This window comes from Brassica rapa, chromosome A01, assembly GCF_000309985.2.
Source record: "Brassica rapa cultivar Chiifu-401-42 chromosome A01, CAAS_Brap_v3.01, whole genome shotgun sequence".
Taxonomy (NCBI): Eukaryota; Viridiplantae; Streptophyta; class Magnoliopsida; order Brassicales; family Brassicaceae; genus Brassica; species Brassica rapa.
Window position 1 is genome coordinate 3,004,909 of NC_024795.2, and position 18,522 is coordinate 3,023,430.

The following is an 18,522-nucleotide window of genomic DNA, read 5'->3' on the forward strand; positions in this document are numbered from 1 at the left end:
AATAGTTTTGGTTCAAAATGTACTCATGGTTAAAAAAATATTTATGAAATATATATGATGTAATTGTTTAAAATATTTGGTTTAATTGTTAATAAAAATAAGTTTATTTTTATAATTTGTGAATTTTGTTCATGATTTTAGAAATTATCGTTATTTTATATTCCATTGACAAAAATATATTTTTTGTTCAAAATGTACCATTAAATTATGGAATATATTCATAAAATTGTATTAAAGTATTTGGTTTAGATGTTAATCAAACAAAAGTTATGGAAGATTTTACAATTGTTTAAATAATTGGCTGACCTGTCCGTTTTTACTTCACCTATTAGAAATAACTGTACTCATTGATCAAAGTTTCAAACTAATATTCATTTTCTAACATATTACACCACATTCAAAAGAAGTCTCAAACCCACGTTGTACCAACTTATTTATCAAAGATGATCACATCACAAGTTTACAACAATAACAGAGAAGAAAAAAAAACTTGCACTAAAAGTCTTAAAACAAACACATATATAACTCAAGCTGAATTAAATACAAAAAAGACCCAAGATACACTCAGCTATTTAACGTGGATAACACGTACGTGTTTCTTTTGTATTTATCTACTGATATCACACACAATCATCAACTTCCCTCATTTCCATCTGTCTTTCCATCATCATTTACCATCCATATTTTTAATGATTTGTCTTGTCATAGCTTACTACTACCCAGTTTTCAACACATCCTTGCAAAAGCTCGCTATGTTCGGCTTGTATCTCGAGTTCGTCAATCTTGAAAACAATTCCTTGTTATCTCTGAAACTCTTCAATCAAATGACGTTTTGCCTTATCATGCTTCCATCCTAGAAACAGGGAAACCAAAAAGCTTACTGCAAGTCAGCAAAAAAAGAGCTCTTGCTTTACTTTTTTCTTCAACTATATAGAACCTCTCAAGCCCTGAGATTAAACAAAAAAACTAACTATTAAATCCAGTAAACGGCATGAACTCTAAGCAAACATGTGAAGCCGACCTCAATTCTGGTGAGAGATATTCCACTCAGTTATCTTAACATCAGTGGGCTCATTAAGCTGTTTGGTCTACCACATAAAAACCTACTTTTCATTAGAATCTTCTTGATACATCAACCAGTAACAGTTCTTGAAATCAAGGAACAAAAAGAGACCTACCTCACTTGGTGCCAAGCTATTCTTCTAAAGTAACGTCTAGAAGAAAGCAAAGACCTTCCACTCAACGTCCTATCTCCACCACATGCATGCCTTGCCTTGCAAACTACACAACTTAAACACCATCTTCATCATCATCCTTAACAATCCCTATTTTACCATGAACCAAGAATTCTTCAGCAACGTACTTTAAATCACAAAGCAAATAATCAAATTCTTTGTCTTACAATGGAACTTTCTCATTCGTCATTATGGTCCCCAACATATCCGCAACTATACTCACATCAAGTTTGTTCTCGTTACCAGAAACCACAGGTCACAACACCAACCACAAATTCACCTGGTTTGGGATCGTAATACTCCAGGGCGAGTCTCTCCATGTCCTGGGAAATCTCTGATTCATCTTCTTCTTCATGCTTTAAGAACTTCAGAAAGGGCTCATGCAGGACCTGGCCACAGCCTGCTTTCCCACACTGATTTTCGGCCTCCTCTGGTGTTGATACATGATTAGGCTTGTTCAATAGCTGAAGCTCTTCCTCCGCCACAATTCCTCCACTTTCTACATCGGCAACGATGTCCTGTGAGCAAAATCTCCAAACAGCAAAATTGCTAGATTTTTAAGAAGCAACAGAGTTAGTCTTATTAATCTTTTTAAGAAGCAACAGAGTTAATCGCTGGATTTCATGTGATCACAAATAAAAAATTATTTTCATAGTTTATAGAAAATGCTGATCACTTCGGCTGATATCAAACGTCCTCGTTCTTATCCCATTGCAATAACACAGTATCATCATCCTCATCATCACTGTCTTCTTCTCCCTCAGCTAATATCACATCAGGCCTCACACACTCTCTATCCAACAAATCCCCTACGGCTTTCACATCCCACCGTCTTCGCCGTTATCGTACACATCTTAATTCTCGTATCCGAAATCCTTTCAGTCGCTGTTTGTCCTTTATCCTTCTCCAAAAGCCTGAGTTTTTCCTCAGCTTATTCTTTCCGCCGTCTCATTCGTTTGCTTCATTCCCGGAGCAATCGCCAGACCCAACGGAAGATGGATGACACTTGTGGATCCAAGGAGGGGATGAGAACGGTTCCGGTGATACAATCGAGGGTAGTTATGGCTCCGATTGTTGATGCTAGCTCGATCGTACATATCAAACTAAACGGAATGGCTGAAGATCCACCTACTACAATGGTAGAAACAGAGAGGCGTTCAAAAGGATGATTCTGAAGGGATGAATCCTCACCTTTTTATAGATAGAGATACAACGTCTTGGAAGAGATATAAGAACTGAATGAGTGATTGAAACGGTAAAACCTATTGATTGATAAGAAGTGGGATCGCGGTAATTGAGGTTGCAAGAAATCGAAGCGGAGAAGACGAAGTACGGAGAAATCGATAGAAATCGCCGGACAATAGATTACTCAAGTGGATTCGTTTTGGGCCATGGGAAGAAGCCCAGCGTAGTTGATAATGACGTGTTAAAAAACTTCTCCCTCATTGGCTAATTAATTTATCCGACGTGGACAGCTTTAGAATGAAGTATATCTCCCTTTTAGTATAGTATAGATTTTAGCATTGTTATCCGAACCAAAAACCAAAATAACCCAACGATTTCTGAATCTCTAATAACCGAAAACCAAAATATCTGAACTGAAAACCGATTGTTTAATTCATACTAGACATCATGTCCATATGACACAGGTTTTGAGTAAATAGAAAACATAGGAGTTAGGTTTTGTTAACCTCAGGAAGAACTGTTGTCTTAAATACTAATTATACTAGCTTAAGCACTCTATTTAACTATGCCCTCCTGACTTGAGACGTCATCCTCCGATCTACTCTCCCGGGTCAGTCTCTGAACTCGTGCTCTCTTGTGTTTTCGAGCCTTTGTTTTAAACGGTGGTTGCTCCATCTGAATAAAAGTTCTTTGTTTAGTAAACTTCAACTTAAAAGAAGCCAAAAACGTGGATTGCAAGTTATATATATAGTGTTTACACACTTAACCTTGGAGCAAAACTTGAGCAAAAGAATCATCCCACGTCGGATCAATTCCAGAGTTAGAGACTCTCCTACGACTACTCCATTCGCTGCACAGAAACTTTTCCAAGCCGTACCACCCATAATATACATAGTTCCACTTCTACTATCCTGATTAAGTTTCATCGACCACTCCACTTTGTCTTTGTCTACCAATACTATCTTCCCCGGCTTGTTGAGCTTGTTCCCTCTCGTGAAATGTACCGGTAGATGCTGAAAGAAGACTCAACATGACAAAGAATTGAAGAAACCAAAGACATAGATGTTTTGAAAACTCACCTGTTTACCAATCTCAAGGCTGCTTGCTGTAGTAGTTATCTTCACATACCGGGGTGTTTCAGTTTTGTCAACAACATCATCTTCCTCGGACTCGGATAGAGTCTCCTTCTTCGGCTTCACCTTTGAAAGGCTACAGAGCTGAAACACAGGCGTTTCCGTGTTTTGGAGCAGTTTAAATTGGAAAGAGTCTCCAATTTTTAACTTGCTCGCCGTGCAAAAACTTCTCCAGTTCCGACATATGAAAACCTGACCAGACCTCGTACTCTTTAATTTAGATTCCCATGTCTTTCCTTCTTGGTTCCTCAAAGCTATCACACGCCTCCCTTTGTTCAAACCATTTCGTCTAGCAAAATCTAAGGGCACACCCTGCATCAGTCATCAAGTTACCTTGTGGGGGTTATTATAGACCACTCACACATACTTTTAACAAAACAACAAAGAAGAAACTGCTAAAGCTAACTAACCACAGCTCCTCTTGATAGATTTGAAGCCGTCACAGATTGGCTAAAACATGTTGGCTTAGACGAAGATTCTTTCTCCCTTCTTGAAGATTCTCCTGAACCAAAAAACTAAAATGTCACAAAAATAGATGATAGTAGTTTCAATAAACGTAAATGAATGATTCCATTATTACCAATTTCTTCACTCTCTTCTTTGACTTTGACATGGATGCCAGACAGTACGTATTGGATCTCGCAGAAACTGGTTCCAAAAGCAGTGACATGGAACAGCATGTCTCCTTCGTGTCTGAAGATAACAACGTCACCGACTCGAAGATCATGTGCCTTGGCGAACTCTTTCCAACCATCAGTGAGCCTATGGCCTTCTATCTTCACTTTCCATGTTCTGTCCGAACAATCTGATCTCAGTTTAACAGTCCTACCCTCGTGTTTTCCTTCTATATGCTTGGAGAAGAACGTCACAGGAATATTCTGCAACAGAAAAAAAAAACACAGCCATAAGACTATCTATAATACGTTCATAGAGACTGATGAAGAAAGACAAGAGACAGCGAGGTTTCGTACGAGGTGGCTTTGGAAACCGGTAAGAAGAGGCTGGAAGAAATGTGGGTTCGCCGGAGTTAAGAGTGATGCCTTCTCCATTGAAAACTACTTGTTCTTGGAGATTCACAGCGAGTCTCTGATGAAGCTCGAGTTGATATGAGTAGTTTGATGGAACTCTCCTCTCAGCTTTTCCATCAAATTTTAGACGAGTCCCTATTGGTTACTTTTGTTCTTTTTACGGTAAAAAGTAATGTACACGTGGACAAAATCTACAGACCGCAATATTTGCTCCCTTCGACTAATCAAATCAGGTTTGCATGCTGTCAAAGACTAATCAAATCAGGACTGATAGTAACTAAAAACACTGCCGTTTAATGTTTCCTAAGAGAAACTGCACGGCGTTTTCAGAAAAATGATTTAAAATATCTTTGTAGTCAATTAGTTATTAATGACAATAAATTAGGGACGTTTGATTCTAATTCTGTATAAACGTAAAAAGGAAACTAGTATAACGTCAATGACGAAGAATTTGGAGAAACAACTTTTATAGAAGGAGTTCCTTAGAGTTTGCTCAACAATGGTGGATCCAGTTATGGTCTCCTCAAACAACAAACCTATCTTCTTCATAGATCTCTCTGGACAAAACTCCATTCCTGTAACCTTCTCTTTCTCTCTCACACATCTGTTTCTGTCTCTTATAATCTCTGTTGTTGCAGTTTAACGATTGGTTTTATCTTGCGTTACTGTTGTTGTTGCAGACGATTCCGGATTCGTTTATTTCGAATCACGTGAAGGGTAAAACTCAGTCAACGAAACTGAAACTGACTTCGGATGTTTCGGACAGATCATGGGAAGTTGAGCTGGACGGCCAAAGATTCGCTCGCGGATGGAAACAGTTCTCGGTTCACCATGGTGTCCGAAACGACGACGTTTTGAGTTTCAGGCACGACGGGGACATGGTCTTCCACGTCACGCCCTTCGGACGTAGCTTCTCTCATCAGATACAGTTCATCTCTTCTACATCTGAAGATGAAAATAAAGACGATGAACATAACATCTTTGATGATGATGTTTATGATGAAGAGGAGGAACATGCCGATGCTGGAAACGATGATGATGATGATGGAGATTCGACATCGGAAGAGGAACTATTTCCTTCGTCCAAGAAGAAAGCAATAACAGAAACAGAGACTTCACTAGAAGACTCTTACCTTGTTACGCACGTCACATCTTCAAACCTAGGCCGAAATCAGATGGTTTAATTCTTCACTTGACTCTTTTTTTGTAAAAACATTCTCATCATGTTATTTTGTTACGTACTATACAATCATTTAAGTCGTGTTTTTTTTTTATGCAGGGTATTTCAAACAAATTTGCCAGGCCAAATGGTCTGAAAGACAGACAGTGTGAGATTGATCTACTCAACGAAGAAGGCAAATCTTGGACTCTGGAACTTAGACACAACAAAACAACTGGTCAATCTTATATGTGCAGAGGGTGGACAAGTTTCTGCCAAGGAAATGGGATCAAAGCCGGATCTGCATGTAGATTTAAACTTGTTAAAAACGGAACCAAACCGGTGCTACAGTTGTGTCCCAATACCTCTACCATTCTTCACAAAAAACGTGACGTTCCTGAAACAGAAGGTGATGAGATTGAATACGAGGATTGTTTAGAGACGCCTCAGATGAATCAGAACAGGACTGTGGCAATAGAGTTTAAACCTCACATGTTAAGGACAGGTCAACTTGTAAGTTTTAACTCCTTAAGGGTTTTAAGCCTTTTTTTCCTTTTTTATTTTGGTTATTGGCTCAAGTGGGTTGGTTTGAAACTTTGTATAGCGACTTCCTACATTATTTGCGAGAGATAATGGGATCAATGAAGCAGGGGAGATAACTATAGTGAACAAAGACGGCGTAGAGTGGAAGTTGCATCTAGTTAGCGTCAAGGGACGTGGACAGTTTTACATTAGAGGTTTTAAAGATTGCTCTAGAGCCAATGGCATAAAGAAAGTTGGTGACTCCTTCACACTGGACGTTGTTCGAGGAGGAACTAGTCCTATTCTCAAGATCTGCTCCAAGGTTAACACCAAATCAGTTGCATCTAATACTTGGATATTTTTTTGTTGTTTATAATATTATGTTTTAAAAATGTGTTCGGATAAAGGAAGCAACATTTGATGGTAAGCAGACTACAAACAGGAGGCCGTCAAGGATGATTCAAGCACCAAGAGCTGAAGAAGAGATGGAGACTAGGGTCCAGAAGAAAGCTCGAGTTTCCGCAGAAGGAGGATCATCTCGTCGTACCAGGGCATCAAACAAATTAAGTGTTGGTCCAGCAAACTTGCAGCACAAGAAACCACTTGAACCTTGCTCAATCTCTGATCAAGTGAGTAAGGTGAGACAGAGTATTGTGCACACTTTAACAGATGTAAGACAGTTTCGGTCGGAGCTCGAGATAAAGGAACAAAATCTAGAGACTTCGCTGCTGGAAATTGATGCTCTAGGTATGATCTGAGTAAACGATGAACAATATATGTGAATGTTCTAGTTATTGCATATCAATAAATGTGAACGTTTTATTTAATCTTTATGTTTTTTTAACTAACTTGATGTTGGAACAATCAGGGGAAAAGATACTGGGGATCAGCAAATTCTTCAACGTTAATCAAGTCTAGAGCGGAGGATATAAAGATCGGAATATGGACTTTTGATGCTATTGGAGTTGAAGACTTCACATAAGAACATTTGCTTCTTTTTCGTTTCCACTCATTTGAGTTTCTTTTAGTAATGAAATATTTTCTAGTTATTGCATATCAGTGGTATGAATTTATTATCTAATCTATTAAATTAGAGTCTTATGATTTTTTTATGTGTGGTTTTTTATTTGGACATTCCCTTAGAAAAGTTATCAAATTACACATAATTTAATTACAATATCATTCAATATATTAGTTTTTTATTTAAAATACAAATTAACAACTTTCCTTTTAAAATTCTAAGAACATCTTTTTTTTTTTTTGCAATTTATTTTCGTGATTAACTAATTTAAATTTTAATTATCAATAAATATAGTTAGAAATTAGAATTAGTTCAGTTTTAAGTTATAAATATAGATTAAAATCAAATAAAATATTATAAATATATTTTACTGATAATTTCAATTTAAATTAATTCATTTGGGAAATAAAAAATTTAAAAAATTTTGTTTCTTTTTTTTAAGAAAAAAATATTCATTTATATTTGAAATAAATATAAAATATTAAAATATATCTATTCTATTAAATTAGAATCGTATTCTTGATTTCATATATTATATTTTAGTTTTGAACTATCAAACACGGGTTCATCTAAATCATTAAATTTTATTATATAAAATATTTATAAGAGATTTCAAACCGATTAAAACTGGATGAAAAATTAAGATTAAAATTATTACTACAGGGATGATTCATTTAGAGTTATAGCTGATATGAACTTTTGGCTGACACTTCATATACAAAAACTTATATTGGACTTTCAGATCCCATCAACGATCTACATCCTCCAAGAAAATATAAAAACGAACTTAAACAATCTATAAAATAAAACAAGTGTTTAATTAATCAATGAAAGTTAACTGAGCATGACACATGTTATACTCTAGTTATTAATAAAAGAAACTTGAAATTTAATCGATTTTCTTATATTTACGAACTTACTATTGGCTTCGAATGGTAACCAGCTTCCCGCCCCGCCCCGCAATTAGCAGTAACAAAAATCTATATATATACTCTATATCTATACATGTTTATAATTGTTAAAACCGCACCGCAATTAAACCGCTTGTTCCGCACCGCTCAACCTGCAGTCACCATTAGGAACCATTATATCTCCATATAATTTGGAAATAGAAACACTACAATGAAGTACATTGATCATCCCTATTATTTTTGAAGGAATAAACATATAGTTTAAGTTGTTTGGCAAAAAAACATATAATTTAAGTTAAAAAAAAAAACATATTATTACCTACTCGGTTATTCTATTTGAAGTATTTTTTGTAATTTAAGTTACAAAAAAAAAAATAAAGACGACGTTGAATTAAAAAAAAAAAGAAGTAAAAATCTCTTTGAAAAGGATCAGGATTCGTATCTAATATAAGTATATAACTGAGCGAGTGCAGACGCCCTTGATAGCTGAGGGACTAGCGGTAAGGGAAGCGGTGCTTACTTGCCAACGAAAGGAGCTGAAGAAGGTACGGATCGAATCTGATTCACAAACCCTGGTGAAGGTGTTGAACTCGGGAGCTGGCTTATATGGCATATTTTCAGATATTCTCAAGCTTGCTGAAGCCTTTGAGTATGTATGCTTCGTGTGGATTCCACGAGAAAGAAATGTTATGGCCGATTGTTTGGCTAAAACTGATTTGAATGTTGTTGTACCGCTGGTGGTTGAAGAAGATATTATTGCCCTCCAACTAAAATTTTGCTTTTTATTAATGAATGTGTTCCAAAAATAAAAAAAACTGAGCGAGTGCAGTGATGATTAGACCCGAGGTGATTAGACTTCTTAAAGAACGGAAACACGTCTTGAGTGGTAATAATCCAGTAAAAAGCTGAACGATGCGTCACATTATCTCATATCTTAAGAAAAATTTATTACTCTCTGTAAATTAGTTACCGACAAAAAGAAAAAAAAAGCTTGAGAGATAACTTGAGCTCTTCAACAATGGCGGATCCACCATCTTCTCCAAAATCCAACGCACCTTTCTTCGTCGTATCTCTTGCTAGCCACAACTCCAATCCGGTAATCTCTCTCTCTCTCTCGGTACAACTTCTTTTGTTTGGTTTAGTCTCTCTGTTACATCTTTCCAAAAGAATCACTTTGTTTTCATCATTATTTTTTTTTGTTGCAGCTAATTCCTGAGGCGTTTTTTGCCGCTAATAATGAGTTAACGAAACTGAAGTTGACCTCTGACGCTTGCGACAGAACCTGGCAAGTCAAACTGAACGGCCGGAGATTTACCGAAGGCTGGGAAGATTTCTCCAACGCTCACTGTCTTAGAGACGACGACGTTTTGATTTTCAGAGACGCCGGACAAATGATCTTCCACGTCACACCTTCGGGACGAAGTTTCTCTCAGATTCATTATATATCTTCTAGCTCTGACAATATTGAAGCTGACGAAATTGATGACGACACTGATGATGGTAGTGAAGATGAGGACGGTGATAGTGAAGATGATGAAGGAGGCTCCAAGTTTGAGGATGGTTCACATTCAGTATCCTCTCAAGCAAGTGAAACCGCTGTAGCTGATGAAGGAACCACTCGTGGGAAGAAACCGGTTGAGGGAAAAGAACTGTCTGAGTTTCAGACTATGTGGAATTTCAAGAAACAGGATTTGGCTATGAAAGAAAAGTTGTCGAAGATGAAGATACTTAACCGTCTCATTGCAAAACAAGGACCTCTAGCTGATAACGAGGAAGCTCTGAAGAAAAAACTAATTATTGAGTTGTTCTTTAATTAGATTAAGTCTAAGTCTCGGTTTTTAAAATTTAAGTGTAGCTGTTGAAGTTGCTTTGTTTGTTGTTTGTTGTGTCGTTAACTCTGGTTATGTGCTTGTTCTATTGTCTTAATATATATGTGCTTGTTCTCTTGTCTTAATATAAGCTTGTTCTGTCATGTTCTGCTCATTGTTTTGCAGGTCAAGAAGATTGAAAAAGAGAACAATCTTCTTGTGCTTAAATCTTGGACGCTGGAACTTAGACACAACAAAACAACTAGTCAAGCTTATATGTGCAGAGGGTGGACAAGTTTCTGCAAAGAAAATGGGATCAAAGCCGGATCTTCTTGTAGATTTAAACTTGTTAAAAACTGAACCAAACCGGTGCTACAGTTGTGTCGTCCCAATACCTCTACCATTCTTCACAAAAAACGTGACGTTCCTGAAACAGAAGGTGATGAGATTGAAACCGAGGATTGTCCAGAGACAGCTCAAATGACTCAGAACAGGACTGTGGCAATAGATTTTAAACCTGACATGTTAAGGTCAGGTCAACTTGTAAGTTCCAACACCTTTTGTTTTAAGGGTTCTTTTTTTTTTGTGTTATTGGCTCAAATGTGTTGGTTGACTTCCTGCATTGTTTTCAAGAGAGAACGGGATCAATGAAGCAGGAGAGGTAACTATAGTGAGCAAAGACGGCGTAGAGTGGAAGTTGCGTCTAGTTAGCGTCAAGGGACGTGGACAGTTTTAAAGATTGCTTTAGAGCCAATGGCATAAAGAAAGTTGGCGACTCCTTCACACTGGACGTTGTTCGAGGAGGAACTAGTCCTGTTCTCAAGATCTGCTCCAAGGTTAACACCAAATCAGTTACATTCCAAGTTCTTGGCATTTTTTGTTGCTTTATAATATTGTGCTTAAAAAAATGTGTTCAGGAAAAGGAAGCATCAGTTGATGGTAATCAGACTACGAGCAGAAGACAGTCAAGGATGATTCAAGCATCACGAGCTGAAGAGGAGATGGAGACTAGGGTCCAAAAGAAAGCTCGAGTTTCTGGAGAAGGAGGATCATCTCGCCGTAAACAAATTAAGTGTTGGTCCAGCAAACTTGCAGCACACGAAAGCACTTGAACCTTGCTCAATCTCTGATCAAGTGAGTAAGGTGAGAGAGAGTAATGTGCACACTTTAACAGATGTAAGACAGTTTCGGTCGGAGCTCGAGATAAGGGAACAAAATCTAGAAACTTGGCTGCTGGAAATTGATGCACTAGGTATGATCTGAATAATCGATCAACAGTACGCTTCAATGTTTTGTTTTGGTTATACGTTTTTTTGATGAACTTGATGTTGGAACAAGCATCTAGTTGCAAAACAGATGCTTGTATTAAATGGGGCTTTATTGACCTCCTTTATTATTATTTTTGGTTTGTTTTGTTTTGTGTTGTTTACTTGTTTAGACATTATCACTTTGATTCTCCCCCTCAAATCAATTTCAGTTAGCAACCCTAATGATTCAACTTACTAATTCCTTATAATATAATATAGTCAATTAGCTAACGAAAGTAGTACAACAAATACACTAACAATATACAACCACTTACTGTACGTAACTAAAGAAAGTGTGTGTAAAGATGACGTTGGATTAAAAAAGGTAAAATCTCTCTGAAAAGGCTATGTATACGTGAACTAGTGCAGTGATTTGACACAAAGTGATTAGACTTCCGAAAGAACAGAGACGCGTTTTGGAAAGAATAATAATTATTCAGTAAAAAAGCTGAACGCGTCACATTATATACTATTGCTCTCTGTAAATTAGTTACTGGAGAGAAAAATAAAAAAACTTGAGAGAGATTACTTGAGCTCTTCCACAATGGCGACTTCTCCAAAATCCAACGCACCTTTCTTCGTCATATCTCTTGCTGGCCACAACTCGAGTCCGGTAATCTCTTTCTCTCTCTCTCCGGTACAACTTATTATGTTTGGTTTAATCTCTCTCTGTTACTTCTTATTTTATTTTTTTATCATTTTTGTTGTTGCAGATCATCCCTAATGCGTTTTTTGCCACTCACATAGAAGGTAAGAATGAGTTAACGAAACTGAAGTTGACCTCTGACGCTTGCGACACAACCTGGCAAGTCAAACTGAACGGCCGGAGATTCGCTGATGGCTGGGAAGATTTCTCCAACGCTCACTGTCTTCGAAACGACGACGTTTTGCTTTTCAGAGAGGACGGGGAAATGATCTTCCACGTCACACCTTCTGGAAGAAGTTTCTCCAAGATTCATTATATATCTTCTAGCTCTGACGATAGTGAAGCTGACGAAACTGATGATGACGACACTGATGATGATGATGATGATGATAGTGAGGATGATGACGGAGATGATCATGGTGATGAGACATGGGACAAAGTTTCAGATTTGAGAACAAGAATAAAAGCAGAGTCGTCTTCAACTGAAAACTCTTGTATTCTCGGTGTCACGAGTTCTAATCTTCGCCTAAATCGAGTGGTTAGTACTTATAACTCAACCTCTCTAGAGAGTTTTTGTCCTGAGTCATGTAAATGTAAACATTGAGACTGTTTTTTTTTATTTGCTTGTTTGACAAGGCTCTCACAAAAAGTTTTACTAAAGCAAATGGACTGCACAAGAGTTGGTGTGAGATTAATGTAATTAATCAAAGTGGAAAATCATGGGTTATGGGTCTGCGACACAACAAAGGAACTGGTCAGGATTATATGCGTGGTGGCTGGAGAAGTTTCTGCCGTGCAAACAAGCTGAAAACCGGATCTTTCTACCGGTTCGAACTTCTCCGGACTGGGACAAGCCCTGCGCTAAAGCTGTGTTCCGACAATACTTCACAAAGAAAATGTTCCAAAGCCAAAGTTTCGACAAATCTTAACAGGGAAGGTGGTGAGAGATCTTCTATGAACCGGAGCAAGTTCATGACGGTAACCTTGAAGCCTTACATGCTCAAGTCAAGACAGCTTGTGAGTTTTCAACATCCTTAGGTTTTGTTGTTTATTTGATTAAGTAATATACTTTTAAGGAGGCTTTTAAACTTTGCAGCATTTTCAAAACTCTTTTGCGAGGGAGAACGGGATTAAGAAAGGAGGAAAGGTTAATCTGGTGGACAAAGATGGAGGAAGATGGCCGTCGTGTGTAGCTTCTGGGTATGTAAACGGAGGGTTTTATTTGGCTAAGGGTTGGGTAGGTTGTTGTAAAGCCAGTGGGATAAACACTGGAGATACCTTCACGTTGCAGTTTGTTCGAGAAAAAGGCAAAACTCCTATGCTTCAGTTCGTCTCCAAGGCCAAGACCAAGATAAACTCAGGGACTAGGTTCCAAAAGAAAGCTAGGGTTTCTGTAGAAGGAGAACCCTCTCACCGCACTCATGCATCACACAAATCAACTGTTGGTACAAATAACGTGGAGTGCAAGCAACCGCTTGAAACAATCTCTCATCAAGTGAGACAGGGCATTGTGAACGTTTTAGCTGATGTAAGACGGTTCCGGTCTGAGCTTGAGATAAAGAAACAAAATTTAGAAGCTGTACTGGAGGAATTTGACGCGTTAGGTATGATCTGAACATTGATGAACTCTTCTCGTCTCTTTTGCTATTTTGGTTTTAAGTTTCTAACATTTTAATGTTGGAATAAACAGGGGAGAAAGTATCGGAAATCAACAAATTCTTCAAGTAATTATATTAGGCTTAAATGTATTGTATTGAAGATGAAGAAATTGAACATGGACTTGTGTAAACTTTGTTTGTATGGAAGATCAAGGAATTGAACAAGGTCGAACAAGATGCGTACTTGTATGTGTTGTTATATAATTATGTAACTACGTTACAATGGATATTGATATGTAATGTACTTTCTAATTCATAAATTAGTAATTTTGATTTGTTTTTGTTTTTAGTTAAGTATTTTGTTAACATTTATATATATAGGAAATTTTATAAAATAAGCTAAACTTATAACATCAATTATATATAAATAATAATATTTCAATTGATATTTATAAATGAAAAATCACTAAAATCATTTTTAAAATCGTTATTAAATTTAATATTATGTTTTAAAAATGATATAAATAATTAAAATCAGTTATTTTAAATGATATCAGTGCTAACATTAATTATAAAAAGGACTGATATAATTGGTAACATCATTTTATACAGTAAATAGATATTGATATCAATTACAATAATTAATGTAAATATTTGACACTGTTACATCAATGATCAATGTAATGATTAAAATTATTTGCATCAATATTTTATAATCATTTATTTAAGTGATACCAATTTCTTTTGCATCATTTAATGTAAATATAGAAAATAAATGATGTTAAACCATCAATTTTTTTGTAGCGTTGATTCTCTCTTGCCAACGTTTTAACAGGAGCCACTTCGTCTTCAGGAGTTACTTCCTATTCAAGAACACGACATCTTTAAATTTCGTATCACTGTCTTTCACCTTGACATCGACGATGTATCCCCCGTCGATAGGTCCTTTCACCTCACCAGAAACCGTCTGACCAACCTGCAGATCATTGTCCGTGTTCGGACGACCTTTCTTCCTCTTCTCCCGGAGATATTTTGCAACAGGAGGAGCTGAGCCTGAGAAGGCATTCACCGGCATCATTCTACAGAGAAAAACAACAACAAACAAATAATTAAATAGAACAATTACAGTTCTGTTGAACAAAGACAAAACATTTTATAGGGTTTCACAGTTATTCAATCTAATCATTACATGTTTATTATGGAACTGATTTTAAGACCACACTAGAATCATAGTAGAAACCGAAGGATCAATAGATCCATGAATTCTCAAATCAGGATAACAAAGTATAAAACATGAAATGAAGAATTGAAGATTAGAATCACTAAACAAAGAAAATTAAGAAGAACATACTTTTTCTCTTGCGGTGGTTTTTGTGATGTTTGGTTATTATGAGTTTGTAATGGCCATTTTTACTAGCGACTTAATTTCCAAGGTAAGTTTGTTAAATAAATACAAAAAAAAAAAAATCTTTCTTAAAATCAGATAGATGATTATTGTGGTTACCACCCACTGAATTCCGAAACTTGGTTGCATCTACTACTCTTTTGTTTCATTCGCCTCGTGCTTCATCTACCATTTTTTTTACTTATTGAATATAAAGGTAAAAAACTAATCCTATAACCGCCTAATCTCTGTTGCCAACAACAATTAAAACTTTCAAACAAATTTTAAATTTATATTATTTGATGTAATTTTAATTATAGGAAAATATATTTAGATTATATTATAAATACTTAGAATATACATAAATATATATGATATTGTAGACAATATTGAAAAATCTTAAATAAATTTATATTAATAATTACAGCAATAAAGTATATATTTCATTATTTTAATAACATGTTTTATATTCACCCACTATATATATCCTTTAAAAGAATATCAATTGGATACACAACAATCAAATATATTATTTGAAAAATCACAATAGGTTAAAATATAATTTTTATAGTAAAGTTCATATTTTAAGAAAGATAAGAATACAAGTAGAACACTGGTTTTCTCAAAGAATAATCTTGAATTGAATTGTAGGCTATTGATTTTATGTTGGTAATTAAAGAGATAACTTTTTACCATGTGAAAGAAGATTATTCAATATGGATGAAAGCAAGAATGACCAAAGATAGTGTTGACAAAGACCAAGATAAAAAAGTAACCAAAGAAACATACATATGTTATTAGTCATTGAATGTAGAAATATTTGATGATTGACTGATTATACTCAACTTAATATGTGAAAACTTTTCAATTATGAAGTGTTTCAAAAATAAATGGTCGTATGGTAAATAAGATTATGTTATTACCGTTTTTTCTTCTTTATGTATACGTGCGACTCAGTTATTACTCATAACTTATATGGAGCACGAGCTGTTGAGCTTTCTGACAAAACATATCATCATTGGTCACATGACCATCCAAGACTTGTTGAATGACTTAAGGGTTTATTCAATCATCTTCAACCTTCATGTGTATAAGCTTTATACGACTACCAAGCGAGCTTGAGCCGAAAGCTGCAGCCTACATAAAGCTCATTGCGGGATGGAGAAGACATTTTCAAGAGGCATATAAGCACCGAAGTAGCGCATTGTTAATTAAACTGAAAGTTCAACGCACAATGCATTCTAATATTACTAGTTTCTTAGCTATATAACAAAGCAAAAACATAAGTCACAAGCCCTTCAAATATACAAACATTGAGGCACCAAGAAAATGGGCAGTCTCTAGAGCTTTAAAGTCTTAAATACCGAAAAGGACCTAACATAATCTGGAGGAAGAAGACGTTCTTGTGAAAACCATGATACAAAAAGTGCATGCAGATAGTCTTTTGTTCCTTTTTCCTGCTATATAATTTTACTTTAAACCAGATTATTGTTGAGAATTTTGCTGATTCCCAATATCCTCTCCCCTGTTCCATCAACCAAAAGTTATGAATATCAGTATACCAAAAGATTATTGATATCAAGAAAAACAAGAAGATCTTGATTCAGAAACACACCTAAGTCGTCAACTTCCAGTAGTGAAGCTTCCAGATTATTCTCCCTTGTCTCGAGCTCTGCGCGGAAATGTCTGATGGTGTTCAGAGTATCTAGAATGCTTTGTTTCACGTTAGCAACTTGATCAGAGACTGAGCAAGATTCTGGATGCTTGCGCTTCAAGTTACTGTTGGATCTGTTTAAAACCCTAGTGCGCCCTCTCTTACTCACTTCTGGAGTCTTTTCCACAGTATTTCCTTTTTCCTTGTTTTCAATCTGAAACGTAACTCGAGAAACATTTTTAGCATCTCTAATAAAAGTTTTAGCTCTAAGTTTAACTAAACAAAGCCAAAGAGCAAAAAGTTGGAGTTGGTGGTTTTACCTTAGAGTGGAACTTAAATATAGGGGTTGTATCTTCGCATATCAACTCCAACACGAATGAGTCATTCACTTCAACTCCATTCGCATCGCACATCTCTCTCCAACCTTTTCTCATATAAAACATTTCACGTCCGCGTTGTCCTGACATCTGTAGATAAGATGACCACTTTCTTCCATCTTTGTTCAGCAGAGTTATCTCCATAGACGTCTTAATGCCACTCTCACGCAAGAAAACCGATGAAATAGTCTGACACATGTTTCATAATTAGTAACGAATTATAGGACTCTATAAAGTCATGACTACATCCTCCTAATCAAAGTTTCATGACAACTAGATGAAAAAAATACACTAAAACAAAGTTGTTGAAACTTACTAGTTGCCCGGTCTTGAAACGGTTGGGTGTAAACTCTGATGTCAGTAATCGGGAAGTAGTATTCTTTTCTTTGCTGCAGCCTCCTACAGAACATATCTTCACTGCATCTGCTTCAGGGGATTCTTCTTCTTCCTCTTCTTCTTCTTTGTCTTCATGACCATTGCCTGACTCGTGTGAACACAACAAGAGCACAGGCCTTTCTCCACTTTCGGAAAGTTTAAAGTTACATATGTCACCTTGACTTAACCCATTAGCTGAGCAAAAGTTAGCCCAGCCTCGTCTGATGTTAAATGCACCACTTGAGATGTTTCTTGAAAGAATCAACGTCCATTTTCTTCCTTTCTCGTTAGCTAAATATATCTCACACGGTTTCTTGTGCTCATCAAACAACATAAACTTAAAATCTTTAGAAAGATCCTGATAAGAAAAAAAACATCATCAATTAATCCATTGTGGAACAACACATCAGCAAATCACTCATAGTATCGAACCCAAAAAAGGGTAAAAGGGGAGTCCAGTAGTTACCAGACGATCTTTGTTGAGGCTATAAGGTGTGACACGAGCTCTGAGGAAACAAGAGTAGCCTGATGAAGAATCTGCTTCTGGTTTCTTATTCTTTTCCACCAAAATGTCCCCTGCAATCACAACAACAATCTTCACTTACGTTTCACTAAACCCAAAAATAAAACATATCAATTAACTAACCTTCGTCATTATCTTCATTATTATCTTCGTCTTCTACATCATCTACATCATCGGACTCATCAGATTCACTGTCGTCAGTATCATCATCAGATTCACTGGAAACAGCTACATGAAAGATCTCGTCTCCATTGTGTCTGAAAGCCAAGACGTCTCCGTCACTGAAACTATTAACGGCGGCGAACTCTTCCCAGCCGCCGGCGAGCCTGTTCCCGTCCAGTTTCACTTTCCAAGTTTTGTCCGAGGCGTCTGATGTTAGCAAAACTTTTGTGTGATTACGTAAGAACTCAGTATCAAGCGTCTGGAGCAACAACAAGAACAAACAAACAGCTTTGAATGAGGACAACAGTCAGAAGAACAACAAAAGATTATAAAACCTGATGCACTTACAAGAAGTGGTTTGCCTCCGGTCAGAAATCTCCAGTGAAACAGAGAGGGTTTTGGAGGAACCACCATTGTTCAGGGCAGAGTATGAGAGAGAGAGATAAAGCAAAGGGAAACTCTGTTCTCTTATTAATAGATGACGTTACATTGTT

At 36.4% G+C, this 18,522-nt stretch overlaps 5 protein-coding genes and 1 pseudogene across 7 annotated transcripts; 3 read left to right on the forward strand and 3 right to left on the reverse strand.

Moving 5' to 3' along the window:
* Window positions 1–396: 396 nt before the first annotated feature.
* On the reverse strand, window positions 397–3,966 carry LOC103854857 (B3 domain-containing protein REM8). Its single transcript, XM_033279907.1, has 3 exons — window positions 3,500–3,966; window positions 3,188–3,433; window positions 397–3,095 (listed from the first exon to the last, which is right to left on the reverse strand). Exons 1-3 carry the CDS (start codon window positions 3,869–3,871, stop codon window positions 2,976–2,978), a joined length of 738 nt encoding a protein of 245 aa, XP_033135798.1. The 5' UTR covers window positions 3,872–3,966; the 3' UTR covers window positions 397–2,975.
* Window positions 3,955–4,602, reverse strand: LOC117132148 (B3 domain-containing protein REM5-like). The gene is made up of 3 exons (XM_033285849.1): window positions 4,477–4,602; window positions 4,134–4,431; window positions 3,955–4,055 (listed from the first exon to the last, which is right to left on the reverse strand). The coding sequence occupies exons 1-3, from the start codon at window positions 4,600–4,602 to the stop codon at window positions 3,955–3,957; spliced, it is 525 nt and encodes a 174-aa protein (XP_033141740.1).
* Window positions 3,976–7,374, forward strand: LOC103851640 (putative B3 domain-containing protein REM4). Of its 3 annotated transcripts, none has more exons than XM_009128517.3 (6): window positions 3,976–5,158; window positions 5,262–5,759; window positions 5,861–6,253; window positions 6,345–6,584; window positions 6,694–7,009; window positions 7,131–7,374. In XM_009128517.3, the coding sequence occupies exons 1-6, from the start codon at window positions 5,081–5,083 to the stop codon at window positions 7,178–7,180; spliced, it is 1,575 nt and encodes a 524-aa protein (XP_009126765.1). In that variant the 5' UTR covers window positions 3,976–5,080; the 3' UTR covers window positions 7,181–7,374. The 3 variants fall into 3 exon arrangements, with proteins under 3 accessions (XP_009126765.1, XP_009126773.1, XP_009126756.1); XM_009128508.3 differs by having other exon boundaries at window positions 3,977–5,158; window positions 6,670–7,009; XM_009128525.3 differs by having other exon boundaries at window positions 6,670–7,374.
* A 1,414-nt stretch (window positions 7,375–8,788) lies between these two features.
* On the forward strand, window positions 8,789–11,492 carry LOC103854868 (annotated as a pseudogene).
* Window positions 11,493–11,741: 249 nt separating this feature from the next.
* Window positions 11,742–13,902, forward strand: LOC103851661 (B3 domain-containing protein REM3). The gene is made up of 5 exons (XM_009128546.2): window positions 11,742–11,922; window positions 12,023–12,493; window positions 12,592–12,972; window positions 13,052–13,559; window positions 13,646–13,902. The coding sequence occupies exons 1-5, from the start codon at window positions 11,854–11,856 to the stop codon at window positions 13,681–13,683; spliced, it is 1,467 nt and encodes a 488-aa protein (XP_009126794.1). The 5' UTR covers window positions 11,742–11,853; the 3' UTR covers window positions 13,684–13,902.
* Window positions 13,903–14,242: 340 nt separating this feature from the next.
* Window positions 14,243–18,506, reverse strand: LOC103851695 (B3 domain-containing protein REM1-like). Its single transcript, XM_009128576.3, has 8 exons — window positions 18,377–18,506; window positions 17,990–18,287; window positions 17,810–17,919; window positions 17,285–17,701; window positions 16,912–17,157; window positions 16,553–16,805; window positions 14,905–16,462; window positions 14,243–14,632 (listed from the first exon to the last, which is right to left on the reverse strand). The coding sequence occupies exons 1-7, from the start codon at window positions 18,440–18,442 to the stop codon at window positions 16,413–16,415; spliced, it is 1,440 nt and encodes a 479-aa protein (XP_009126824.1). The 5' UTR covers window positions 18,443–18,506; the 3' UTR covers window positions 14,243–14,632; window positions 14,905–16,412.
* Between the last annotated feature and the right edge of the window lie 16 nt (window positions 18,507–18,522).

Coding starts and splice junctions, on each gene's coding strand:
- LOC103854857 (XM_033279907.1), bottom strand. CDS start 3,871: ATGCAGGGTGTGCCCTTAGATTTTGCTAGACGAAATGGTTTGAACAAA. Junction 3,434..3,499: donor GCCTTGAGATTGGTAAACAG/GTGAGTTTTCAA, acceptor GTCTTCTTTCAG/CATCTACCGGTACATTTCAC. Junction 3,096..3,187: donor TGCTCAAGTTTTGCTCCAAG/GTTAAGTGTGTA, acceptor ACTTTTATTCAG/ATGGAGCAACCACCGTTTAA.
- LOC117132148 (XM_033285849.1), bottom strand. CDS start 4,602: ATGGAGAAGGCATCACTCTTAACTCCGGCGAACCCACATTTCTTCCAG. Junction 4,432..4,476: donor CTTCATCAGTCTCTATGAAC/GTATTATAGATA, acceptor TTTCTGTTGCAG/AATATTCCTGTGACGTTCTT. Junction 4,056..4,133: donor AGAAGAGAGTGAAGAAATTG/GTAATAATGGAA, acceptor TTTTTGGTTCAG/GAGAATCTTCAAGAAGGGAG.
- LOC103851640 (XM_009128508.3), top strand. CDS start 5,081: ATGGTGGATCCAGTTATGGTCTCCTCAAACAACAAACCTATCTTCTTC. Junction 5,760..5,860: donor ACCTAGGCCGAAATCAGATG/GTTTAATTCTTC, acceptor TTTTTTATGCAG/GGTATTTCAAACAAATTTGC. Junction 6,585..6,669: donor TTCTCAAGATCTGCTCCAAG/GTTAACACCAAA, acceptor GTTCGGATAAAG/GAAGCAACATTTGATGGTAA.
- LOC103851661 (XM_009128546.2), top strand. CDS start 11,854: ATGGCGACTTCTCCAAAATCCAACGCACCTTTCTTCGTCATATCTCTT. Junction 12,973..13,051: donor TGCTCAAGTCAAGACAGCTT/GTGAGTTTTCAA, acceptor TAAACTTTGCAG/CATTTTCAAAACTCTTTTGC. Junction 13,560..13,645: donor GGAGGAATTTGACGCGTTAG/GTATGATCTGAA, acceptor TGGAATAAACAG/GGGAGAAAGTATCGGAAATC.
- LOC103851695 (XM_009128576.3), bottom strand. CDS start 18,442: ATGGTGGTTCCTCCAAAACCCTCTCTGTTTCACTGGAGATTTCTGACC. Junction 17,920..17,989: donor TAATGAAGATAATGACGAAG/GTTAGTTAATTG, acceptor TTGTGATTGCAG/GGGACATTTTGGTGGAAAAG. Junction 17,702..17,809: donor GCCTCAACAAAGATCGTCTG/GTAACTACTGGA, acceptor TTTTCTTATCAG/GATCTTTCTAAAGATTTTAA.